The sequence below is a fragment of the Jaculus jaculus genome, chromosome 4, assembly GCF_020740685.1.
Source record: "Jaculus jaculus isolate mJacJac1 chromosome 4, mJacJac1.mat.Y.cur, whole genome shotgun sequence".
NCBI classification, from domain to species: domain Eukaryota; kingdom Metazoa; phylum Chordata; class Mammalia; order Rodentia; family Dipodidae; genus Jaculus; species Jaculus jaculus.
The window spans coordinates 61,206,723-61,227,286 of NC_059105.1; the positions used below are offsets into that span (position 1 = coordinate 61,206,723).

Consider the following 20,564-nt stretch of genomic DNA (forward strand, 5'->3'; position numbering starts at 1 on the left):
TATATCCATGTTGTTTCTATTCACATTCATATTTGTTTTGCATCTGGACTACTCAAGAACTAATCTGGGTGTTACATTAAACTACAAAAGAAAAGATGAGATGATTAAAATGTGTAAGGACTGAAGGGTAAGATGGCTCAGTGATACTTCTAGAAAACCCACCATATAAATAGCTTATTAAAATTAATAATTGGAGGCTGGAGAGGTGGCTTAGTGGTTAAGGTACTTGCCTGCAAAGCCAAAGGACCTAGGTTGGATTCCCCAGCACCCATGTAAGCCAGATGCACAAGGTGGCACATGCATCTGGAGTTTGTTTGCAGCAGCTAAAAAGGCCCTGATGTGCCTATTACCTATCTCCTTCCCTCTCTCTCTCTACTTCTTTCTTTCAGTCTCAAATAAATTTAAAAAATGAAAATATTTAAAATTAATAATTAGAGCCAGGTGTGGTGGCACATGCCTTTAATCCCAGCAGTTGGGAGGCAGAGGTAGGAGGATCTCCATGAGTTCAAGGCCACCCTGAGACTACATAGTGAATTCCAGGTCAGCCTGGGCTAGAGTGAAACCCTACCTCAAAAACCAAAGAGAAAAATTAATAATTGGGACTGGAGAGATGGCTTAGCAGTCAAGATACTTCATTGCGAAGCCTAAGGACCCAGATTTGATTCTGTAGAACCCACATAAGCCAGTTGAACAAGGTGGTGCATACGTCTGGAGTTCATTTGCAGTGGCTAGAGGCCCTAGTGCACCCCTTCTCTCTCTCTCTCAATAAATAAGTAATAAAATAATGAATAATAATAAAATTAATAATTGAATTCTCTATAAGTCGATGGATACAATTCAATTATAAAATTCAGGTATATTTATGTTTACCAGTAGCAGTTGGCCCTGTCTCTGTAGGTTCTGTGTAAGGAGATTCAAGCCGCCACAAATGGAAAATGTGAAAAAATATACTTGAATGACTACTAGAGAGAAACAAAACTCATCAGAGTGCTGAGAATAAGTGCTGTGAAGTGCTCAATGCTAAATGAGACATCTATATTGCCCTTGCAAGGTTCAGGGGACATTGCGGGAGAAAAGAATGTAAGAGCTGGAGGATGGGGACGAGTGCTGTGGAGCCATCTTCCGGGCATGACATGACCATTTTATTCATAAGCTCGCAGACACTGCTGTTGCTTGCTCTAGGCCTGCACTATATTGGGCCCATCAATTTCTGTCATGGATGGTGGAAGATGGTAAAATAAAACATACCAAATTAGAAGGAGGTTCAGTGGAAGGGGTTTGGGAGACAAGAGAAGATAAAAGGAAGGTATTGTGACCAAAATACATTGTATATACATGTTTGAAAATTGTCAATAAAAGTTAAAAAGCAATCATAGATATGAAAAAAAGTCATCTGGAGCTGGGTATGGTGGAACATGCCTGTAATTTCAGTACACTGAAGTCTACGGGCAGGACAATCATGAGTTCAAGGCCAACCTGGACTATGCAGCTAGACTCTTTCTCAAAATAAAAACAAAATGCAAGCCGGACATGCAGAGGTCGGAAGATTGCTGTGAGTTCAAGGCCAGAGGCCACCCTGAGACTACATAGTGAATTCCAGGTCAGCCTAGGCTAGAGAGACACTCTGCCTTGGGAAAAAAAAAAATTTTTTTTTGTATTGAACAGAGTCAGATTTTTTTTCTTATCATTATTCCCTCAACAACTATATCCTGCAATAAGTAAGCATATGCCATGTACACTGATTATACATCATATATATAGGAGGAGTGCATTGGTTGTGTGTGGATAGGATGCCAGTTAATACAAAGGATTTGAGTATCCATACATTTTGGTTTCCTTGAGGGTCCTGAAACAAATTACCCACCAATACCAAAGAAAAACTATATAAGCATTAAAAAAATAAAAGAGAGCCAGGTATGGTGGCACACACCATTAATCCCAGCACTCAAGAGGCGGAGTTGGAGGACTGTCTTGAGTTCAAGACCACTCTGAGACTACAGAGTGATTTCCAGGTCTTTCTGGGCTAGAGTGAGACCCTACCTCAAAAAACAAAATCAAAACAGAACAAAACTTTTAAAACATCAAGGAATGAATGAAACATGTTATGTGTAAGATTTCTACAGATAAAAGTATAAGATTATGCTGAAAGAAATTTGAAAAGCTCTAAATAAATTGAATGATGTTTATGAATCAAAAGACTAAAGTTTGTATTTTGTAAATACTATTATCTTCCATAATGGTTTGCAATTTAATAGAGCCCCTTCCCAAATTTTAGTAGTGTGTATGTATATGAAAACTGAAAGTTGATTCTAAAATTTATATGAAAGTATTAAATTTTCAAGAAGATATAGAGTTGACAGTTCATATTACCTAATACCAAGACTTATGGTAAGACTTATTTGGTAGTATGCTTGGCATACAAAAGGATAACTACATTGATGGAGAAATAATAGTGTCCAAAACCAGATTCAAACAAACACAGATACTTGGTTAACAGAAAAGGATGCATTGCAGACTGATAGGGAGATATCTCCCTCTAAGTGGTATTGACTCATTTAAAAAAAAAAAAAAAACAGTCCTGGAGGGATGGCTTAGCAGTTAAGGTATTTGCCTGCAAGGCCAAAGGACCCAAGTTCGATTCCCCAGAGCCCACATTAGCCAGATGCACAAGGGGGGCGCATACATCTGGAGTTCATTTGTAGTGCTGGAGGCCCTGGCATGCCCATTCTCTCTCTCCTTCTTTCTCTGTCAAATAAATAAATAAAAATAAAATATTTTAAAAAACCATAGCTCACATTGTACAAAAAAGTAAAATTATAGGGCTGGAGAGATGGCTTAGTGGTTAAGTCACCTGCCTGTAAAGACTAAGGACTCAGGTTCAATTGACAGTACCTATGTAAGCCAGATGCACAAGGTGATGCATGCGTCTGGAATTTGCAGTGGCTAGAGATCCTGGCATGCCCGTTCTCTCTATATATTTGCCTCTTCCTCTTTCTCCTCTCTCTCAAATAGATAAATAAAAATTTCAAGTGAGATTATAAATTTAAATGTGAAAGTTAAAGGAACAGATTCTAAAAGTAGAAAGATACCTCCACGATATAAGAATAGGGAACCATTTCTCTAACTTTAATATTTTTATTTAGAGAGAGGGCATATGAGCATTCGGGGCCTAGTGCCACTGCCGGCAGACCCCAGACACATGTGCCTGTCTGTGCATCTGCCTTTATACACTGAGAAATTGAACCCAGGCCTTCAAGCTTTGCAAGCAGGCACTTTTAACAGCTGAGCCATCTCTCCAGCCTGGAAAATTTTTCTTAACTAAAATACAATCAGAGACTGGGGAGATTTCCCAGTGGCTAAAGGTGCTTTCTTGGAAAGCCTGCCTTCCTGGGTTTGACTCCCCACAGTTCCCACATACAACCAGAAGCATAAGATGGCACATGCTTCTGGAGTTCATTTGTAGCAACAAGAGGCCCTGGTCTGCCTATTCTCTTTCCCTCAAAATAAAAATAAAAACCTTGTTTAAAAAAAACAATCAGAGAATACCACATGGCTTTTATAATTGTTAACACTAAAACAAAATAAATCAAAACAAACAAAAAATCATAGATAATATTAAATGGTAATCTTATAAAGCAACTGGAACTCCCACAGACTTCTAGTTGGAGAGTCATTGGTAAGACCACTTGGGAAGACTTTTTTTTTTTTTTGGTTTTTCGAGGTAGGGTCTCACTCTGGCTCAGGCTGACCTGGAATTCACTATGTAGTCTCAGGGTGGCCTCGAACTCACGGCGATCCTCCTACCTCTGCCTCCCGAGTGCTGGGATTAAAGGCGTGCGCCACCACACCCGGGGGAAAACTTTCTGTATACAATATTGAAGTTGAAGTAGCCACAACCCAGCGCAATTCATTATAGGTACAGGCCCAAAAGAAATTAATATACATATGTATTAATTATGCATGAGAATATTCATAGCACATTATTTGTTACTAAGCTAGGAAGCCTCAATGTTCCTCGGGAGTAGACTGCATTAGCAGTGTGGAATAATGATGTCACCATGTGATAGTCAAATGAATAAAATCTCAAAAACATGTTATGTAAAGAAACCAGCTCCACAAGAATATGTATTTAATATATTTAATATTGACTTAGTATATTGAACCCATTTATATCAAGTTTAAACTCATCAAACTAGTTGTAATCAGCATCAGAGTTTTAGGCAGGAGGAAAGGGTCGTGAGGTGGTTTGGGATGGTAGCAGTGTTCTCTTTCTTGATCTCAGCTCCCATGATGAAAATTTGTCAGGCTCCATCCTCATGAACTGTCACCTTTATATGTGCATGTTCATCCTGAGAACCAGAAACTACTGTTCTGGTATGAAGAATAAAACATTATTATAAAGTTTTCAAAAGGAAAGACAGAAAGATATTAAATGTAAAATTTAGGTGTGTCGGGCTGGAGAGATGGCTTAGTGGTTAAGTGCTTGCCTGTGAAGCCCATGGACCCTGGTTTGAGGCTGAATTCCCCAGGACCCACGTTAGCCAAATGCACAAGGGGGCGCATGCGTCTGGAGTTCATTTGTAGTGGCTGGAAGCCCTGGCGCGCCCATTCCCTCTCTATCTGTCCCTTTCTCTTCCTCTCTCTCTGTCACTTTCAAATAAATAAATAAAAATGAACAAAAATATTTTGTAAAAAATTTAGGTGCATAAGTTAATATCTAATTTCAAGTTTTTAAAATATGTAGCACTGAACTCTTATTTTTAAATATGTGGCTCCAGGGGCTAGAGAGATGGCTTCATGGTTAAGATACTTGCCTGTGAAGCCCAAGGACCCAGGTTTGATTCCCTAGTACCCACGTTGCTGGCATGAACTTCCAAACAAGGCACAGTTATGGAGGAAGGGATTTAATGGAGCTTACAGGTAGAGGGGAAGTTCCGTAATGGCAGAAGTTGGCCCCCTTTCACAGGTCCACACAGAGAGAAGAGCCACCACTAACTAACACACAAGCAAGGACACTCCAGGAACCCCAGGTAAAGCTCTAACACTTTGCATACCTTTACTGGAATTCCCTAAACAGACCTTAGGGCTGGACCCTAGCATCCTCGCCCGCAGTGACATCTCCTTCAGGCAGGTGACTGGAGATCTAAGTTACAAACTTTTTTTTTTTTTTATAAACTCCTGAATGTATTGGGGAACAATCCATTCAAACTACCACACTACATAAGCCAGATGCATGTGGTGACACATGCAGAGTTCTTTGCAGTGGCTAGAGGCCCTAACAAGCCTTTTTTGTCTCTCAGTGGGCTGGTGAGCTGGCTTAGTCATTAAGGCCTGCAAAGCCAAAGGACCCAGGTTCGATTCCCCAGGACCCACATAAGCCAGAGGCACAAGATGCCGCATGTGTCTGGAGTTCATTTGCAGTGACTAGAGGACCTGGCGCACCCATTTCTCTCTCTTTCTCTTTCTCTCTCTCTCTCTCTGCCATTTTCTCTCTCTAATACATAAATAAATAAAAATATTTTTTAAAATGGATTTAAAAAAAATCTTCTTACCTAAACAACCATGAATCAAAACCTTGATTCCTTATTTCTTCCTCCTGTACTAATAGGATGACAGGTTGGTCTTTCTCACTGGAAGCAAAGTCCATATTAACTCACTAAAACCCTCTCAGTCTTAGCAGTGCCTCTCTCACCATTCAAGTATGGGCACTGCTTATAGTGTAAGGGGAGTTTGTTCCCAAACAATGCTGTTGGTAGCTATACTCTTATGTTTAACTTGGCCATCTCCTTTTCGACCACAGGGATCAGCTAGGTGTGGTGGTACACACTTTCAATCCCAGCACTCTGTAGGAGGATCACTGTTGAGTTCAAGGCCAGCCTGAGACTACATAGTGAATTCCAGTTCAGCCTGGGCTACAGTGAGACACTACCTTGAAAACCCCCAAATAAATAAATAAAAACTGTTCTAGAGGACAGAGGTCTTCTGAACATCCGCATTCATTTTCTCTTTCCTAGTTTGTGTTTCAATAAAGTTTTGGCATGTGATTGATTTTACAAAATCTATAACAATATAGTGAAACTAAAAATATGTAGTAATACAAGTTGACACAGGGCTGGAGAGATGGCTTAGCAGTTAAGGTGCTTGTCTGCAAAGCCAAAGGACCCAGGTTCGATTCTGTAGTGCCCACGTAAAGCCAGATGCTCAAGGTGGCGCATGCATCTGGATTTCATTTGCAGTGGCTAGAGACCCTGGCACACCCATTCCCTGTCTACCTGTCTTTCTCTCTTTCAAATAAATAAATTAATTAATTAAAAAAACAAATAAAATCAAAAAGTTAATGTACATATACATTTCTTTGACTCAAACATTCCTACTCAAGAGCGAGCCCACTGACTACTGCTTTAATTAAAGTGCTTTGAATACTGAGGAGATCCAGTTACGAGAATACTTGCCTGGTGGGGTGACTGAGCGGTTCACACGTATACCCCTCTGTGGCTGCAGGGACTCAGGGGAACGAAGTTGGCTTGGGCTGTTTCAACTGATTTATGTTCGATTTTTTGGATGTTTACAGTGACCTAATAAAAAGAGGCAGGTGAATGTGTGCTTTTATTAAAAAATTAGATTGAATTGGGAGCCAGATGCACTGGGACTCACTGGTGATTCCAGCTCCCAGAATGTGGAGGAAGGGGAACAGTGAGTCCAAGGCTAATCTGGGCAACAGTGCCAGATCCTGTCCAAAAAAGTTAGACTATAATGTATAAAAATAACTTTTTAGGGGCTGGAGAGATGGCTTAGCGGTTAAGCGCTTGCCTGTGAAGCCTAAGGACCCTGGTTCGAGGCTCGGTTCCCCAGGTCCCACGTTAGCCAGATGCACAAGGGGGCGCACGCGTCTGGAGTTCGTTTGCAGAGGCTGGAAGCCCTGGCGCACCCATTCTCTCTCTCTCCCTCTATCTGTCTTTCTCCCTGTGTCTGTCGCTCTCAAATAAAAAAATTAAAAAATAACTTAAAAAAATAACTTTTTAGTAAAGGTCAATATTTAATTTTAATTGTGTATGTGTGTGTTTTTCTTTTAATATCCCAGGCCGACCAGATATCTGGTTTTCACATACGATCTGTTCTCTGTGTCCCTATTTGGAACAGCAGCCACCAAATAATTGGTAAGACATTACTCAGATAATTTTAACTTGTTTGGGAAGAAATAGACCCTTGATTTTAAACATGCCCATATCTTTTTTATGTGCTCCCCTTTTAAATTTTTTTTTGGGGGGAGGGATAGTGTCTTACTACATATCTTTGGCTAACCTAGAACTCATTATGTCAACCAAGTTAGCCTCAAATTCATGATGGTCCTCCTGCATTTGCCTTCTGAGTGCTTGGATTACAAGTATGCACTACCTGGCTTGGTATGTTTCTCATTTTTATGTCTAGGAGTCATCAAGTTATGTCTCTAATGCTTGTAAGTCTCATAAGCACAAGCACCTAAGGTTTGTTCATTGATCAGAACACAAATACTTATTAAGTTTAAAGAACTAGGAAATTTTGATGTTGAGAAGATCTCAGAAGCCACCCAATAGAATTTTATTGTTTTTACCTTACAGACACTGAATTTGAGAGAGAGGGAGAAAGAGAGAGAGAGAGAGAGAGAGAGAGAGAGAGAGAGAGAGAGAGGAAGAGTGGGATGGGAAGGGGAGAAAGAGAACTTAAATAGATCAGAAAGCTATAGGATTAATGTCCAGGCCTCTAACTCCTAGAACGCCTTCCCGTTATATCAATGTGTTTACACCCATACTCACACGCATACTGTGGAGACAGAGGCAGAGAGAATATGCGGCATTAGACAGCTGAACATACTTCCTCTTTCTGCTAGTGCAGCTCCATAACACGTCATATTTTCCCCAGAATAAGGAAAATGTGAGCAAAAGTAGCTTCCAGTATTTTTTCTCCCTCCTTGCCCTTTTCTCAAAAGCTTAGTTAAGGCAGGCCTGGTGGTACATTCCTAAAATCCCAGAACTTAAGAGGTAGAAGCAAGAGAATCATGAATTCAAAGTCATTTTCAGCTGCACGGAGTTCCAAGTCAGTGTGAGCTACATGATACCCTGCCCCAATTAAAAGAATAAAAAGAAAAACCAAAACAAAACTTAAAAAACTAAGTTAGGAAATATGAAATTAAGTCTAGAAGCTCGGGCAAAAAAATCATGGTTAAACCAGAGCAGTCATGGATAGAGGCATTAGCTAAAATTACATAAACACCATAAAAATATTTTAAATTTTTAAAAATTTTTATTTATTTATTTGAGAGAGAAAGGGAGAGAGAGAATGGGTACATCAGGGTGTCTAGCCACTGCAAATGAACCTTACATGCATGCGCCCCCTTATGCATCTGGCTTTATGCGGATCCTGGGGAACTGAACCTGGGTCCTTTGGCTTTGCAGGCAAGTGTTTAACCACAAAGCCATCTCTCCAACCCTAAAAATATAATTATTTTCCTAAGAGATATAAGACAGTGAATATATTTGGAATACAATACAATACTTTATTGGCCTCATTTGGCTTCATCTAAGATTGCGTGTTAAGCTCTGAGGCACCACTACCTGACCAGTGACTTAGTATCCTGCAAGTGTGGTTAAGACCTGAATTTTGGAAAAGTTTTTTCATCAGATTGTCTTATCTACACAAAAATAATGGCAGACTATTAAAGGTATTCCAAATCTAAGCCTAAATACAAAAGTGAACTAATTTTCATCTTACATAAAATTTTAAATACATTTTTTGCTGAGGGGAAAGAAAATGTCCATAAGGAATATCCTAAGTTTGCCTGTTACATGACAAAACATTTTTATTTATTCTATGTGCTTTTAAGAATATGATGAGTTATCTTCCTGGTGGGAGTTAAGTGACTTAAACAATACAAGCTCACTTTGGAATTGCTTTAGAATTGTAGCTATGTTTTTGTTTGAACTAAATGGAGGGATCTATTTTTAAGGTTGTATTTTTCTGGTTAGACTGCTGTCCTTTGAAGGCCCTGGACCAAAGTATCCATACAATGAGGGAAATGAACTTTGAACAGAGGAAGTACTCATAAATCAAGTTTATTAGGGTTTCCTAAGCCTTTGGAAGGGGGCAATAGAACTCACCTTGCTCTGAAGATTTACTGTGCCATATTAATTTCCATTGTTTTTAGACATTCCTATTCACTTTATAAACACTTAAACATTATACCATTTATAGAGAATAAGACAGTGGTTACTAGGAGTGAGGTGAGGGGAGAAAATGAGAAGGTGTACATCAGAGGATACCAAAAAGCAAGTATGTAGGATGAAGGGTGTAAGGATCTAATGTACAACATAAGAACTATGGGGAATAGCGCTAGAGGGATTGCTTAGTGGTTAAAGCATTTGCCTGCAACCAGGACCCTAATTCAATTCCCTAGGACCCATATTAGCCATATGCACAAGGGGATGCATGTGTCTGGAGTTTGTTTGCAGTGGCTGGAGGCTCTGGTGTGCCCATTCTCTCTCTCTCTCTCTTTCTCTGTCAAATAAATATATAAAAATAAGAAAGAACTATGGGTAATAAAGTTGGCCTGTCTTAGAAATCAAACCAAATGAGATTCTTTGCTGCTCTTGCCATAAAAATCTAAAACTCTAAACCAAAATGGGTGTCTATGTGAGTGGATGGACATATTAATTTGCTTAATTATAGTAACATTCTTACTGTGTGTATGTGTTGCATAATATCATGGTATAGTCCCTAGATATACATAACGAAAACTTGAAAATTATCTCATTTAATCTTCAAAAGCCCATTTTACAAATGGGAAACTTCCATGCAAAAAAAAAAAAAAAAGTTATAAGGCCACATAGCATCTAGTGGAACTGAAATTTAAGCTAAGTTCATCTGACTTAGTTACTATGCCATATTGCCCCTCTCAAGCCTTAAGGGAAATAACAGGTATATGCAGTTCAATATGTGCATCCAGTCATATATATCATTTTGTGTGTATATATGCCAATACCTCTACAAGCTGTATCAACATTATGGGGAGTTTGGACTGATTCTTTGCAGTTACAGAGTCACAGAGACATCTGTGGCCTACTCTATTCCGGTGACACACTACTCAGTATTGAAAATGACCATGTGTTCCAAATTTTTCTCAACAGGGGTTGCTCAGGTGTTGAATAGACTTGATGGGAAGCCTTTTGATGACGCAGATCAACGCCTTTTTGAGGTAAGAAAATCAACTCATAAACCAATAGCCATCGCTGAATCTCCAATAGTCTCCTTGCCTACATTTGTAAGGATAGCTAATCATTAATCATTGTTATATTTAAATGGTGTACCAAATTTTAAAGGAAGACTTAAAGAAAATATACATGTATAAGCAATATTTAATTGTACCTTTCATTTAACAGATTAGTTTGTAACCTTTGATCATTTTTAATATATTATTTATTTATATGCAAGACAGAGAGGGAGAGAGAGAGAAAGAAAATGAGCACATCAGGGCCTCTAGCTGCTGCAAACAAACTCCAGACACATGCACCACTTGTGCACCTGGCTTTTCATGAATACTTGGGAATTGAACCCTGGTCATTACGGTTTTCAGGCAAGTGCCTTGACTGCTGTGTCATATCTCCAGCCCCTATGATTATTTTTATCCTAATTGTTATATCTGATCTTTGTCTTCTCCACATGTGTTTAGCCAGGAGATCCTTAGCCTGCTCTGCCAGGGGTACCACCCACACCTTCCTTTGGTTCACAGATTTCCATTCCCTCCAGTGCTCAACTAGAGAGCAGATCCTCGAGTGGGCTTTCTTGGGGATTGTACCAGAAGCCATGAAGCCCCCATCATTATTTTTCTCTAGCCAAGGACACCTCACTGTTCCTTTATTAACTAAGTCAGACCTGCTTGTCCTAACCTTCCCTTGTGGTTATTCTCAGGTTCCTTGCCAAAACAGTTGATAGCCTACCTACTGAATGAAGAGGCTTTTTGTTAAATTGAATTGAGTTATTAAAATCAGCCCACCACCCAAATAAATTAAAACCACGTTCAGACTGTATGCTTGCAAATGTGTGAAGTAATTTCTTCACATTGACATTAAATTAATGATTTTTTTCTCATGTGCAACATGAGCTATAAAGTTGTTAACGATAACATTAATTAAGAATTTTAATGTACATGTTTCCCTAAGGCCTACCTCTGTACAGTAAAATCACATTTTCAGACTCATCTCTGATGACTGTCTGCTTTCATCTTTAGTTTTTCCAATGAGTTATTATAATTAAAAATTTTTTTTAAAAAAAATCTTTTAGGAGAGTGGGTTTCAAGATAGGGTCCCACTCTACCCTAGGCTGACCTAGCATTCACTCTGTAGTCCCAGGCTGGCCTAGAACTCACAGAGATCCACCTACCTCTAAGTTGAACTAATGAGCTTTCCCTATCCTAGGCTTTTGTCATCTTTTGTGGCCTTGGCATCAATAACACAATTATGTATGACCAAGTGAAGAAGTCCTGGGCCAAGCAGTCTGTGGCTCTTGATGTAAGTATAATATTTGTGTCAAGATCCTATGTTAAAATCTTATTCTTGTAAAGGAAAAACATGTCCTTCCTATGAGTCTTACTTTCTTAAATTTTTAATTTTTTCTTCTTTGGGTCATAATCATTTAAGGTCATGAGTTCAGATTTGATGAGACCCTCTCTGGAAAATGTATAAATTACTGTGGTGTTTTGAATGTCATGTCCCCATAGCCTCAGTGTTTGTGATTGAGCAGCTTTCTGCGTAGTGGAAGTCTTTGGGAAGCGCAGCCCTCCGGGAAAAAAATGTTTCACTGGGGATAGACCTGGAATTCAGCTCTGTGTGTTTGGAGTCAGCTGGTGCTTGCTAGTGCTGGCTGGTGTCTCTCTGCTATGGCTGTGATGGAGTGAGCCAGCCTCCTTCACCATGATGAAGCTTCCCCTGGAAGCTGTAGGTCTGAAATCAACACTTTCCTCCCATAAGTGGCTTCTGGTCTAGCTTTGTCCCAGCATTGAGAAGGTAACTAAAGCAGTTATTTATAATTTCAAGAATTATAAACCAGGCATGGTGGCACATGTCTTTAATCCCAGCACTCGAGAGGCAGAGGTAGGCAGATTGCTGTGAGTTTGAGGCCACCCTGAGAGTACATAGTGAATTCCAGGTCAGCCTGTGCTAGTGTGAGACCCTGCCTCAAAAAATAAAACAAAAATAAATAAATAAAAACATGATTTCAAAGGTTCTGAGGAGCCCATTCATATATATCATATCATTAGATATAGGTTTTATATACTATATTGATTGAATAGTGATCATTTAAAAATAACTTGTCACTGTTTATAGGCTCAGGACTTGGAAGACAGAGGCAAGATGATCATGAGTTTGAGCCAGCCTGGACTACATAGTGAGACTCTGTCTCAAAAAAAAAAGTCAAGATTTAAAGATATGAACTTATATTTGAATATATAGAGACACTTCTGAAAATTCACTACTTCTCTTATAGTAGGAGAAAACATCACTAGGATGCTGTATGGCCCAGACAAGAGAAGCTGTCTTGTCATTATCCAACTGCCCCTTCTCCTCACTCCCTGAGCACACAGGCACACACCTGCTGCTGAGAATCCACACACCCGCTTCCCTGCCGGCACTGCAAGTCTGCTGAGCCCCACTAAGTTCAAAAGAAGTTTTCATCTCCCATAAATCTCAGAGGCTTGTTTTGACTTATGACCTATGTTTTCTAGCATCTGCTCTGCAGATGGGACCAAAGTCTCTGTTTATATCTATGAAATGTTTCTTACACAGAGAAAGTATCAGTGTCAAAATAACAGTATGATGTAAGACACGTGCACCCTTCAAATATTCTAGATGCCACATTTTTGGAGAAAGAAAAAACCAAGGAGAAGGATAAATATCCAAATCAAAGGTGCCTGCAGTGCTCTGATTTAAGACTTAAAATACACAAAATTGTGCTATCTAATTACCCATGTCCTTGTTTCCTCCTGGTTACACTATGAATTCTGGAAGCATAGAATTTCATAATTTATTTTCTTTTTTTTTCTAAAATTTTTTTGTTTGATGTTTATTGATTTATTTGAGAGCAAGAGACAGAGAGAAAGAGGCAGTTAGAGAGAGAGAGAGAGAATGGGCACGCCAGGGCTTCCAGCCACTGCAAACGAACTCCAGACGTGTGCGCTCCCTTGTGCATCTGGCTAATGTGGGTCCTGGAGAATTGAGCCTCGAATCGGGGTCCTTAGGCTTCACAGGCAAGTGCTTAACCGCTAAGCCATCTCTCCAGCCCCATAATTTTATTTTCAATGCCTAGCAGGACACATTGCAAAGGAGTAATTTATGGAATAGTTTTCAATGGAGAGATAGAGAGAGAAAGGAGGAAGGAAGGAAGGAAGGAAGGAAGGAAGGAAGGAAGGAAGGAAGGAAGGAAGGAAGGAAGGAAGGGAAGAAGGGAATAAAAAATTGAGGTAAGGGAATTTTTCATTGTTCTCCTGGTATAGAACTGCTTCTTTAATAAGTAACATGTTCACAGCATGGGCCAAAAGATAGCACATGGTAAGTTAACAAGAGGAATAATTGCAAACACATACCAAAGAATTAAAAATCACTGGTAGCAGTGTGTGTATTTCTGTGTGCAGAATTATATTCATAGTGTGGGTCTGTCATCCTGCTCCAGTGTGACAATTAAGTAAGATGCTGCATGTGAATATTTTAATGAGCCATCAATAAAATTATAGCAACAACAACAACCATGGTGCTATTGTTTGTAGTAGTACATTTAGTGCTGAGAAATGTTTGGAAGGAAGAAGGACAAGAATTTGAAGCAAATACTGAGTTGTAACTCTCCTTCACACTAATCAAACTCTGATCTCCCCAAACTCGCTTCACCTATTATATCTTAGTTCCTGAAACTATTTGAAGCAGAGGCAGAGGACGAAGCTGGGGAGAAGGCTCAGCTGTTAAAGATGCGTACTTGCAAGCCTATTGACCTGAGTTCAATTCCTCAGCACCCACATAAAGTCAAATACAAAGTGGCACCTACATCTGTAACCCCAATGTGCCTAAGGCCGTGGGAGGTGGAAGTGGGAGAATCTGGAAACTTGTGGGCCAGCAAAACTGGTGCACACAGTGCCAAAACAGTAAATAAGACCCTGTCTCAAAGAGAAGGTGGTGGGTGCCGGAGAGATTTCTTAGTGGTTAGGGTGTTTGCTTGTAAAGCCAAAGGACCCAGGTTCAATTCCCAGGACGCATGTAAGCCAGATGCACAAGGTGGCACATGTATCTGGAGTTTGTTTGAAGCAGCTGCTGGAGGCCCTTGTGCACCCGTCGTCTCTCTCTCTCTCTCTCTCTCTCTCTTTCTCTCTCTCTCTTTCTCTTTCTCTCTCTCTCAAATAAATCAATAAAAATAAATATGTTTTTAAAATAAATAAATAAAAGAAGGTGAGAGGGAAGGACAGAACACCCTGAGGTTATCTTTTGACCTCCACACCATAAGAAAAAAACTCGGGCTGGAGAGATGGCTTAGCAGTTAAGCGCTTGCCTGTGAAGCCTAAGGACCCCGGTTCGAGGCTCGGTTCCCCAGGTCCCACGTTAGCCAGATGCACAAGGGGGCGCACGCGTCTGGAGTTCGTTTGCAGAGGCTGGAAGCCCTGGCGCGCCCATTCTCTCTCTCTCCCTCTGTCTGTCTTTCTCTCTGTGTCTGTCGCTTTCAAATAAATAAATAAATAAATAAATAAATTTAAGAAAAAAACTCTACATACTAGTCCCAACTATGGGTCTCTACGTCATTGTGTTGTGGTATCATTAGCACAAATAGAGAGAGGAGCCCATGCACCCCCATATTCTCACACCTCGCCCACCTCGTGGTATGTCCTCATGCTGTTGAGGAGGGGCTGGAATAACTGGGCTGAGGCAAGAATGATAACTTTGTCCCAGATTGAGAGACGCTCACAGGCACCACTTTCGTACTCCCGACCCACTCACGGAGCTACAGAACATAGTAAGTGCTACCATACCCTCATCCCTAGCCATGGTCTTCTCACCTGTGGAGACGTGTTAGGTTCATCGTGAACACGGTCTTGTTTGTGCACCTCAGTTACCTTCTGTCCTTACACACCTCTTCTTGCCGACCCTACCAGATTTCTGGCTCAGCTCAGTTTATGACGCTCTCATGCTTTCAAGAAGTTGAGTTACACATGTTGACTTACATGTGCTATGGATCTTACGTCTTTCTGGGGTCACAAGCAGCCATGCCAGTCAGAACCTGGTGTTGTCATTTTGCTCTTGTTCCCCTCTCTCACTTTCAGCCAACCCTCAAGTCGGTGGGGACCAGGCTTAGTGCTTAAGATCAGGTGGCCTTGCACCCTGCTTCCTGGCCCAAGGATCTACCATGCACAAGAGTATCTGGAAGGATTTCATATTCTCAGCATTTATGTAGACAAAAAAATGATTTGTTAAGAGCTACTAAACTCAAATTCATGAATGAGCTTTTTATATGCTATAATATATATTAACTTGCAGATGAATATATATTAAACTTATGGGCTTATAAATATTACACATGCATATGAATAAATATAATCTTAAATAAATATTTCTGTGAAAATCATGTATTTGTGTTTGTATAGTTATAACAAACTTAATCTCATAAAGGATTTGAGCTACTTTATAATGCTATAACTGATCCAGCTAAAAGTAAAAATTAAATACTACTAACAAAGCTGAAGAGAGAGAGAGGAGAGGGTTGGGGGACTGAACCAAATGCCATTTTCCTACATTCAGGCAGTCAGGGAACATTCGCCATGTAGATTCATCTCCTTGTATCATCTCCTTTTTGCACATTATTTTCAGTCTGCATCCTGCTTGAACCTGTCCTGAGAAAGGCAGTATTTAAATGGATCTCTTTCGATCCTGGAACCTTATTACATTGCCTCATTTTTCATTAGTAACAGGAGTGAAGCAAAGCAATTCACCACCCCCGCCCCCAGGCTCCGGTAACAGTAACGACCCTAGAAGCCTTTCTTTCCAGGAAGGGGTCACTCATAGTTCTGGGCCCCAGAGCTCAGAGAATGTACTACCACCGCTCATAAGGAGACTCTGGAGAGACTGCATGACTTTGTGGAGCCTTTTCAGCATCCTTGCCCCAGGGCATTTAGTACAAATGCTGCACCTCTGAAAGTGACTGCTCTTCAGATCTACCCTCTGAAAAGGCTAATTGCTACAAATGGGATGGAGTGTTATCTTCGAAGCACTCAGGGCTCCCAGGAAGAAAGCGTTTTTGTTGTTGCTGTTCGCAAAATGTATGGCTTTTACTGCTCTACCTTGCCAAAGATCCCCAGATGTCCATGTGCTTATTTAATATTTAATACTGGCTACTATTTTTACTGACTCAAAGTGGCATATTAAACACACACACGTGTGTGTGTGTATTTCTTTACATGTCATTTTGTTACATTGATCTGGAAGATAAACAGAATGTCATTGTTTTAAGTCTATTTTATTTTTGTTTTGTTTTTCCAGGTAGGATCTTACTCTAGCCAAGGCTGACCTGGAATTCACTATGTAGTCTCAGGGTGGCCTTGATCTCATGGTGATCCACCTATCCCTGCCTTATGAGTGCTGGGATTAAAGGCGTGCGCCACCACGCCCGGCTTAAGTATACTTTTAATATAGGTTGTGCCTGGCACCAATGTCTTTTGTACAAAGAGGCTGTTGGCTTTATCCAAGCAAAACACAGTGTAGTTTGGATTGAATCCTGATTCCATAGTTGCTGACCTTGGGCAAGCTATGTAAACCCTCACTTTGTTTCTTATGTTTAAATGGATGTAAGGAAGATGTTTGGCACACAGGGCCCATGTTTAGAGCCAGTGCTCAGTTACAGCTGGCACACTTGTCCTCTCCTGTCCATGGGTTCCACACCTGCCCCTTCAACCAGGGTGGGAAATATTAAGGAAAAAAGGTAGCTGTGCTAAACATCCAAAGGCTCTTAACATTCTTCCCTACACAAGGCAGGTATAGTAATGACTTTCTAGCATTTACATCATATTGCCTAGTGTAAACAATCCAGGGATGGTTTAAAGTATGTGGGAGGATGCGTGTTTGCCAGAACTAAGCATATAGTAGATAGTACTTTAGCACCACAGATTTGGTATGAGGGAGATTCCCTAGACCCAATGGCCTGTAGCTATGGAAAGGGACCTGTCCTTAGCATTGTGTAATTTTACCAGTGCTCGTGCTGCCCTTGATTTCCTTAAGCTCTGTCCAGGTGATGTAATATTTGCTTAAGGCTGTGCTTCAAAAGAGCTGTATTTCTATATGTTCACATTTTCTCAGAGTTAGATGGACAAACATGTTCTGCTTCATGATTGAGTTCACAACAGATTTCCCATTTCCTGGTTCTTTGCCATGAGCTCTGTTACTTACACCATGGGGTATGTGGGCAACATGTCAAGTGCTTCTGTGGGCACTCCTGCATCCTCCAGGCATCCTGGCATTTTGTGTGTCTTTTGGCACAAAAGCTAATGGTTGGGCTGGAGAGATGGCTTAGTGGTTAAGGCACTTGCTGCAAAGCCTAAGGATCCAGGTTTGATTTCCCAGTGCCCACAATGTGGTGCATGCATCTGAAGTTTGTTTGCAGTGGCTAGAAGCCCTGGCGCACCCATTCTCTTTCTCTCTATCTATCTGCCTTTCTCTCTGTCTTCCTCGTTCTCTCTCTGCCTCTTTCTCTCTCTCACATAAATAAATAAATCACACATTTTTTTAAAAGTCTCATGTGTCTTAAAAAGGTATAGCTCTCCAAAGAGAAAATCTTCCACAGCTTTCAGCAAAAACCTTGGCATACAGAGGACTCTCGTTCCTTTTGCCACATATTGGCAACTTCAGCTCATTTTATCCACAGCCCATAGAAGATGAAGGAAATTTTTACATATCAAATATCTTCTAGTTTTCTTGTCTTTAAAAATGGAGTGACTAATACATTACCTAGACTGTGTTTAACAATTGAATTATCAACTCAATGATTTTGGTGAACATTTTTTTCTGAATTTCTCACAATTTAGGTATGCAGTTCTGTTGTTAATATCCTTTTACCTCCACATATAATATGACTACTGTGAGTTTCTTAGGGAGCAGAGATGTTCTTGAAGATGAGTAATGGAAGAAAGAGAAATTTACTATTATTTCAGTGACTTTAATTTGATGATCCCGATCTCCATTCAGCATTAGTAGCCAAGAGTTCCAAAAGAGATGTCTTTATATATGTTCACACTTTCTAAGAGTCAGAACCTGAAGAAACTCTACCTAAAAGTCAGAGAACATGCAATACAAATGTCGATGCAGAATATTACTTCCTCAGTTTGAGCATTCAGAATTGCCCTATGGGGTGTCTTTCATAGTTATTGCAAATGAAGCCTTACCTAATACTGATGAGAAATTTTCCACAAAGTGTAAGTCTGGGTGTTAAGGGATGCCTCATACAGCTTTATGATCAGAGCAGGAGAGGAATGAGGGTCAAGCAGAGGGTGAGGAAAAGGTGTATGCAGTCAGGAGCCATTCATTCTCCCATGCCAAAGCCTCTCCCATTTATTTCCTCCTTTCCAATTTCACAGTGACCATCCTACTTAAGGGCTTCATTACCTGTTGCCTGGGCAATTGAAGTACCCTTTTACTTGTCCCTCCTAAAACATATTTGAGATTGCATCACTCGCCCACTCGTAGACCTTAAGCTACTCTCCCCTTACCTATCAGAGTACAGACGTCCTGGCCTTTGGGCCCTTGGAAGTCTCATACCAAACTACTTTCCTACCCTTGGCTCTCATTTCTCTTCTCAAAGAATTTTATGTTACTTATACACTCACATACCTCGTAGTCCACAAGTCAGCCACATGCCTGTTTGCCATCTGATCTTTAATATCCCCTCCACTACTGCTATTCTCTCTTCCAATTATGCCTTCTCCATCCAAAGTCACCTCATCATTCGAAGCTGACCTACCTGTGCTCTTCTCTAGAAAGCTTCTGCTCTCGTGGCTGTCTCCCCTTTTATCCTGTTACAAGTCTGCATGTTCTCCTATCCCCTGAAGTTTGGGAACTATGAGTTCATGCTTCATCTTTACTCCCCTTGGGGTTTTTCATGCCGGGGGTACTCAGTAAAGTGCACCGGATACATGCATACATGCTGCCATGAGTTGTGATCCTCCAGGGCAACATGCTAAAAGGGAAAGGCTTGGGCCTTTCCGAACATGATGATGAGGAAGCTGAGAGTTGCTCTTGGCATAAATCTTGTTGCCACAGGCTGGCAGATCACCATCTCTGACTTCTTCCCCAACACAGTAAGCTGTAAGTGCAGCGTTGGCTGTGTGGGGACTGCCAATGAGGACCTCTTTCCAGATACCATGCCCCATGAGATATGGTATGAGTGCAAAGGAACCCACCTGGCTTCCATTAGTTAAGGCGAAAGAGATAATTAGCCCATGAGGAATTGCCTTAAGTTCCCAGGAAATGTATGTCTCTAGGCAGGTAAGTGAAAGAGCTACACTTCCAGCATGCACACAGATGTCACTTTCTTCCTTCTTGACCTCTTCCTTTAGTCCTTTTCTGTTGAAGCAATCGGCCCCACTCCTGGGTGAAGGCTCTGGAGGATGTCGTGGCTCTTCTGACACCCAGCAGAGTCTAGGTGTCTCTTTGCTGTTTCTCTTCTCTGCAGCTAGAAGCCTGTGGTCTAGAGGGCGTCTCAGTGGATTTTTTTTCTCCTCCCCTTCCACCAAAGACTAGTTGAGGACAAGAGGAAGGTGGGATGACAAGGCAGAGTCTTTGCCGTAGGGGCTTCCCTAACCTGGCTCTGGGACCCTCTGCACCCGGCACCGGCATTCTGTTTGCCAGGAGTTGCTTGAATCAACTGTACACACAACTCCCTGGCTGGCACTCTGTTATTAACAATGATGTGGGGCTGGAGAGATGGCTTAGCGGTCAAGCCCTTGCCTGTGAAGCCTAAGGATCTCGGTTCAAGACTTGATTCCCCAGGACCCACGTTAGCCAGATGCACAAGGGGGCGCACGCGTCTGGACTTCGTTTGCAATGGCTGAAAGCCTGGCACGCCCATTTTCTCTATCTGCCTTTTTCTTTCTCTGTCTGTTGCTCTCAAATAAATAAAAAAAATAAAAATAAAAACAACAACAACAAAAGATCATTTAAAACAATGATATGGTGTGGATGTACCCTTCCTGGCCGCTAACAGCCCCATCTCAGGTCCCGGCCTGTAGTGACACATCTAACTTTTCCTGTCTGGGGGTCAGCTTACTCTTCTAGGCAGGCCAGCATCCGTTTAGGCTTTTTTGTTGTGGCAAACATAAATGTAACACAGGATTTACTTTCTTAATCATTTCTATTTTATACCTTAGTGGCTTCAAGTACATTCACGTTGTTCACCCAAGACCACCGCCCATCTCCACAATGCACTTACCATCCCAACCTGAGACGATACCTGCTGCCCCATAATCTTCCAACTTTCCCTAGCCCATGGAACAGCCATTTACTGTGGCCATAAAT

At 40.9% G+C, this 20,564-nt stretch overlaps 1 protein-coding gene across 1 annotated transcript in view; it reads left to right on the top strand.

Annotated features, from left to right (window-relative positions):
• The window catches only part of Pde11a (phosphodiesterase 11A), a 419,014-nt gene that overhangs the window by 221,038 nt on the left and 177,412 nt on the right, over positions 1–20,564 (top strand). Inside the window, exons 7-9 of the mRNA XM_045146663.1 lie at positions 7,082–7,157; positions 10,161–10,228; positions 11,448–11,540. Coding sequence (XP_045002598.1) covers positions 7,082–7,157; positions 10,161–10,228; positions 11,448–11,540 — 237 coding nt within the window. The remainder of the gene's footprint in view (positions 1–7,081; positions 7,158–10,160; positions 10,229–11,447; positions 11,541–20,564) is intronic.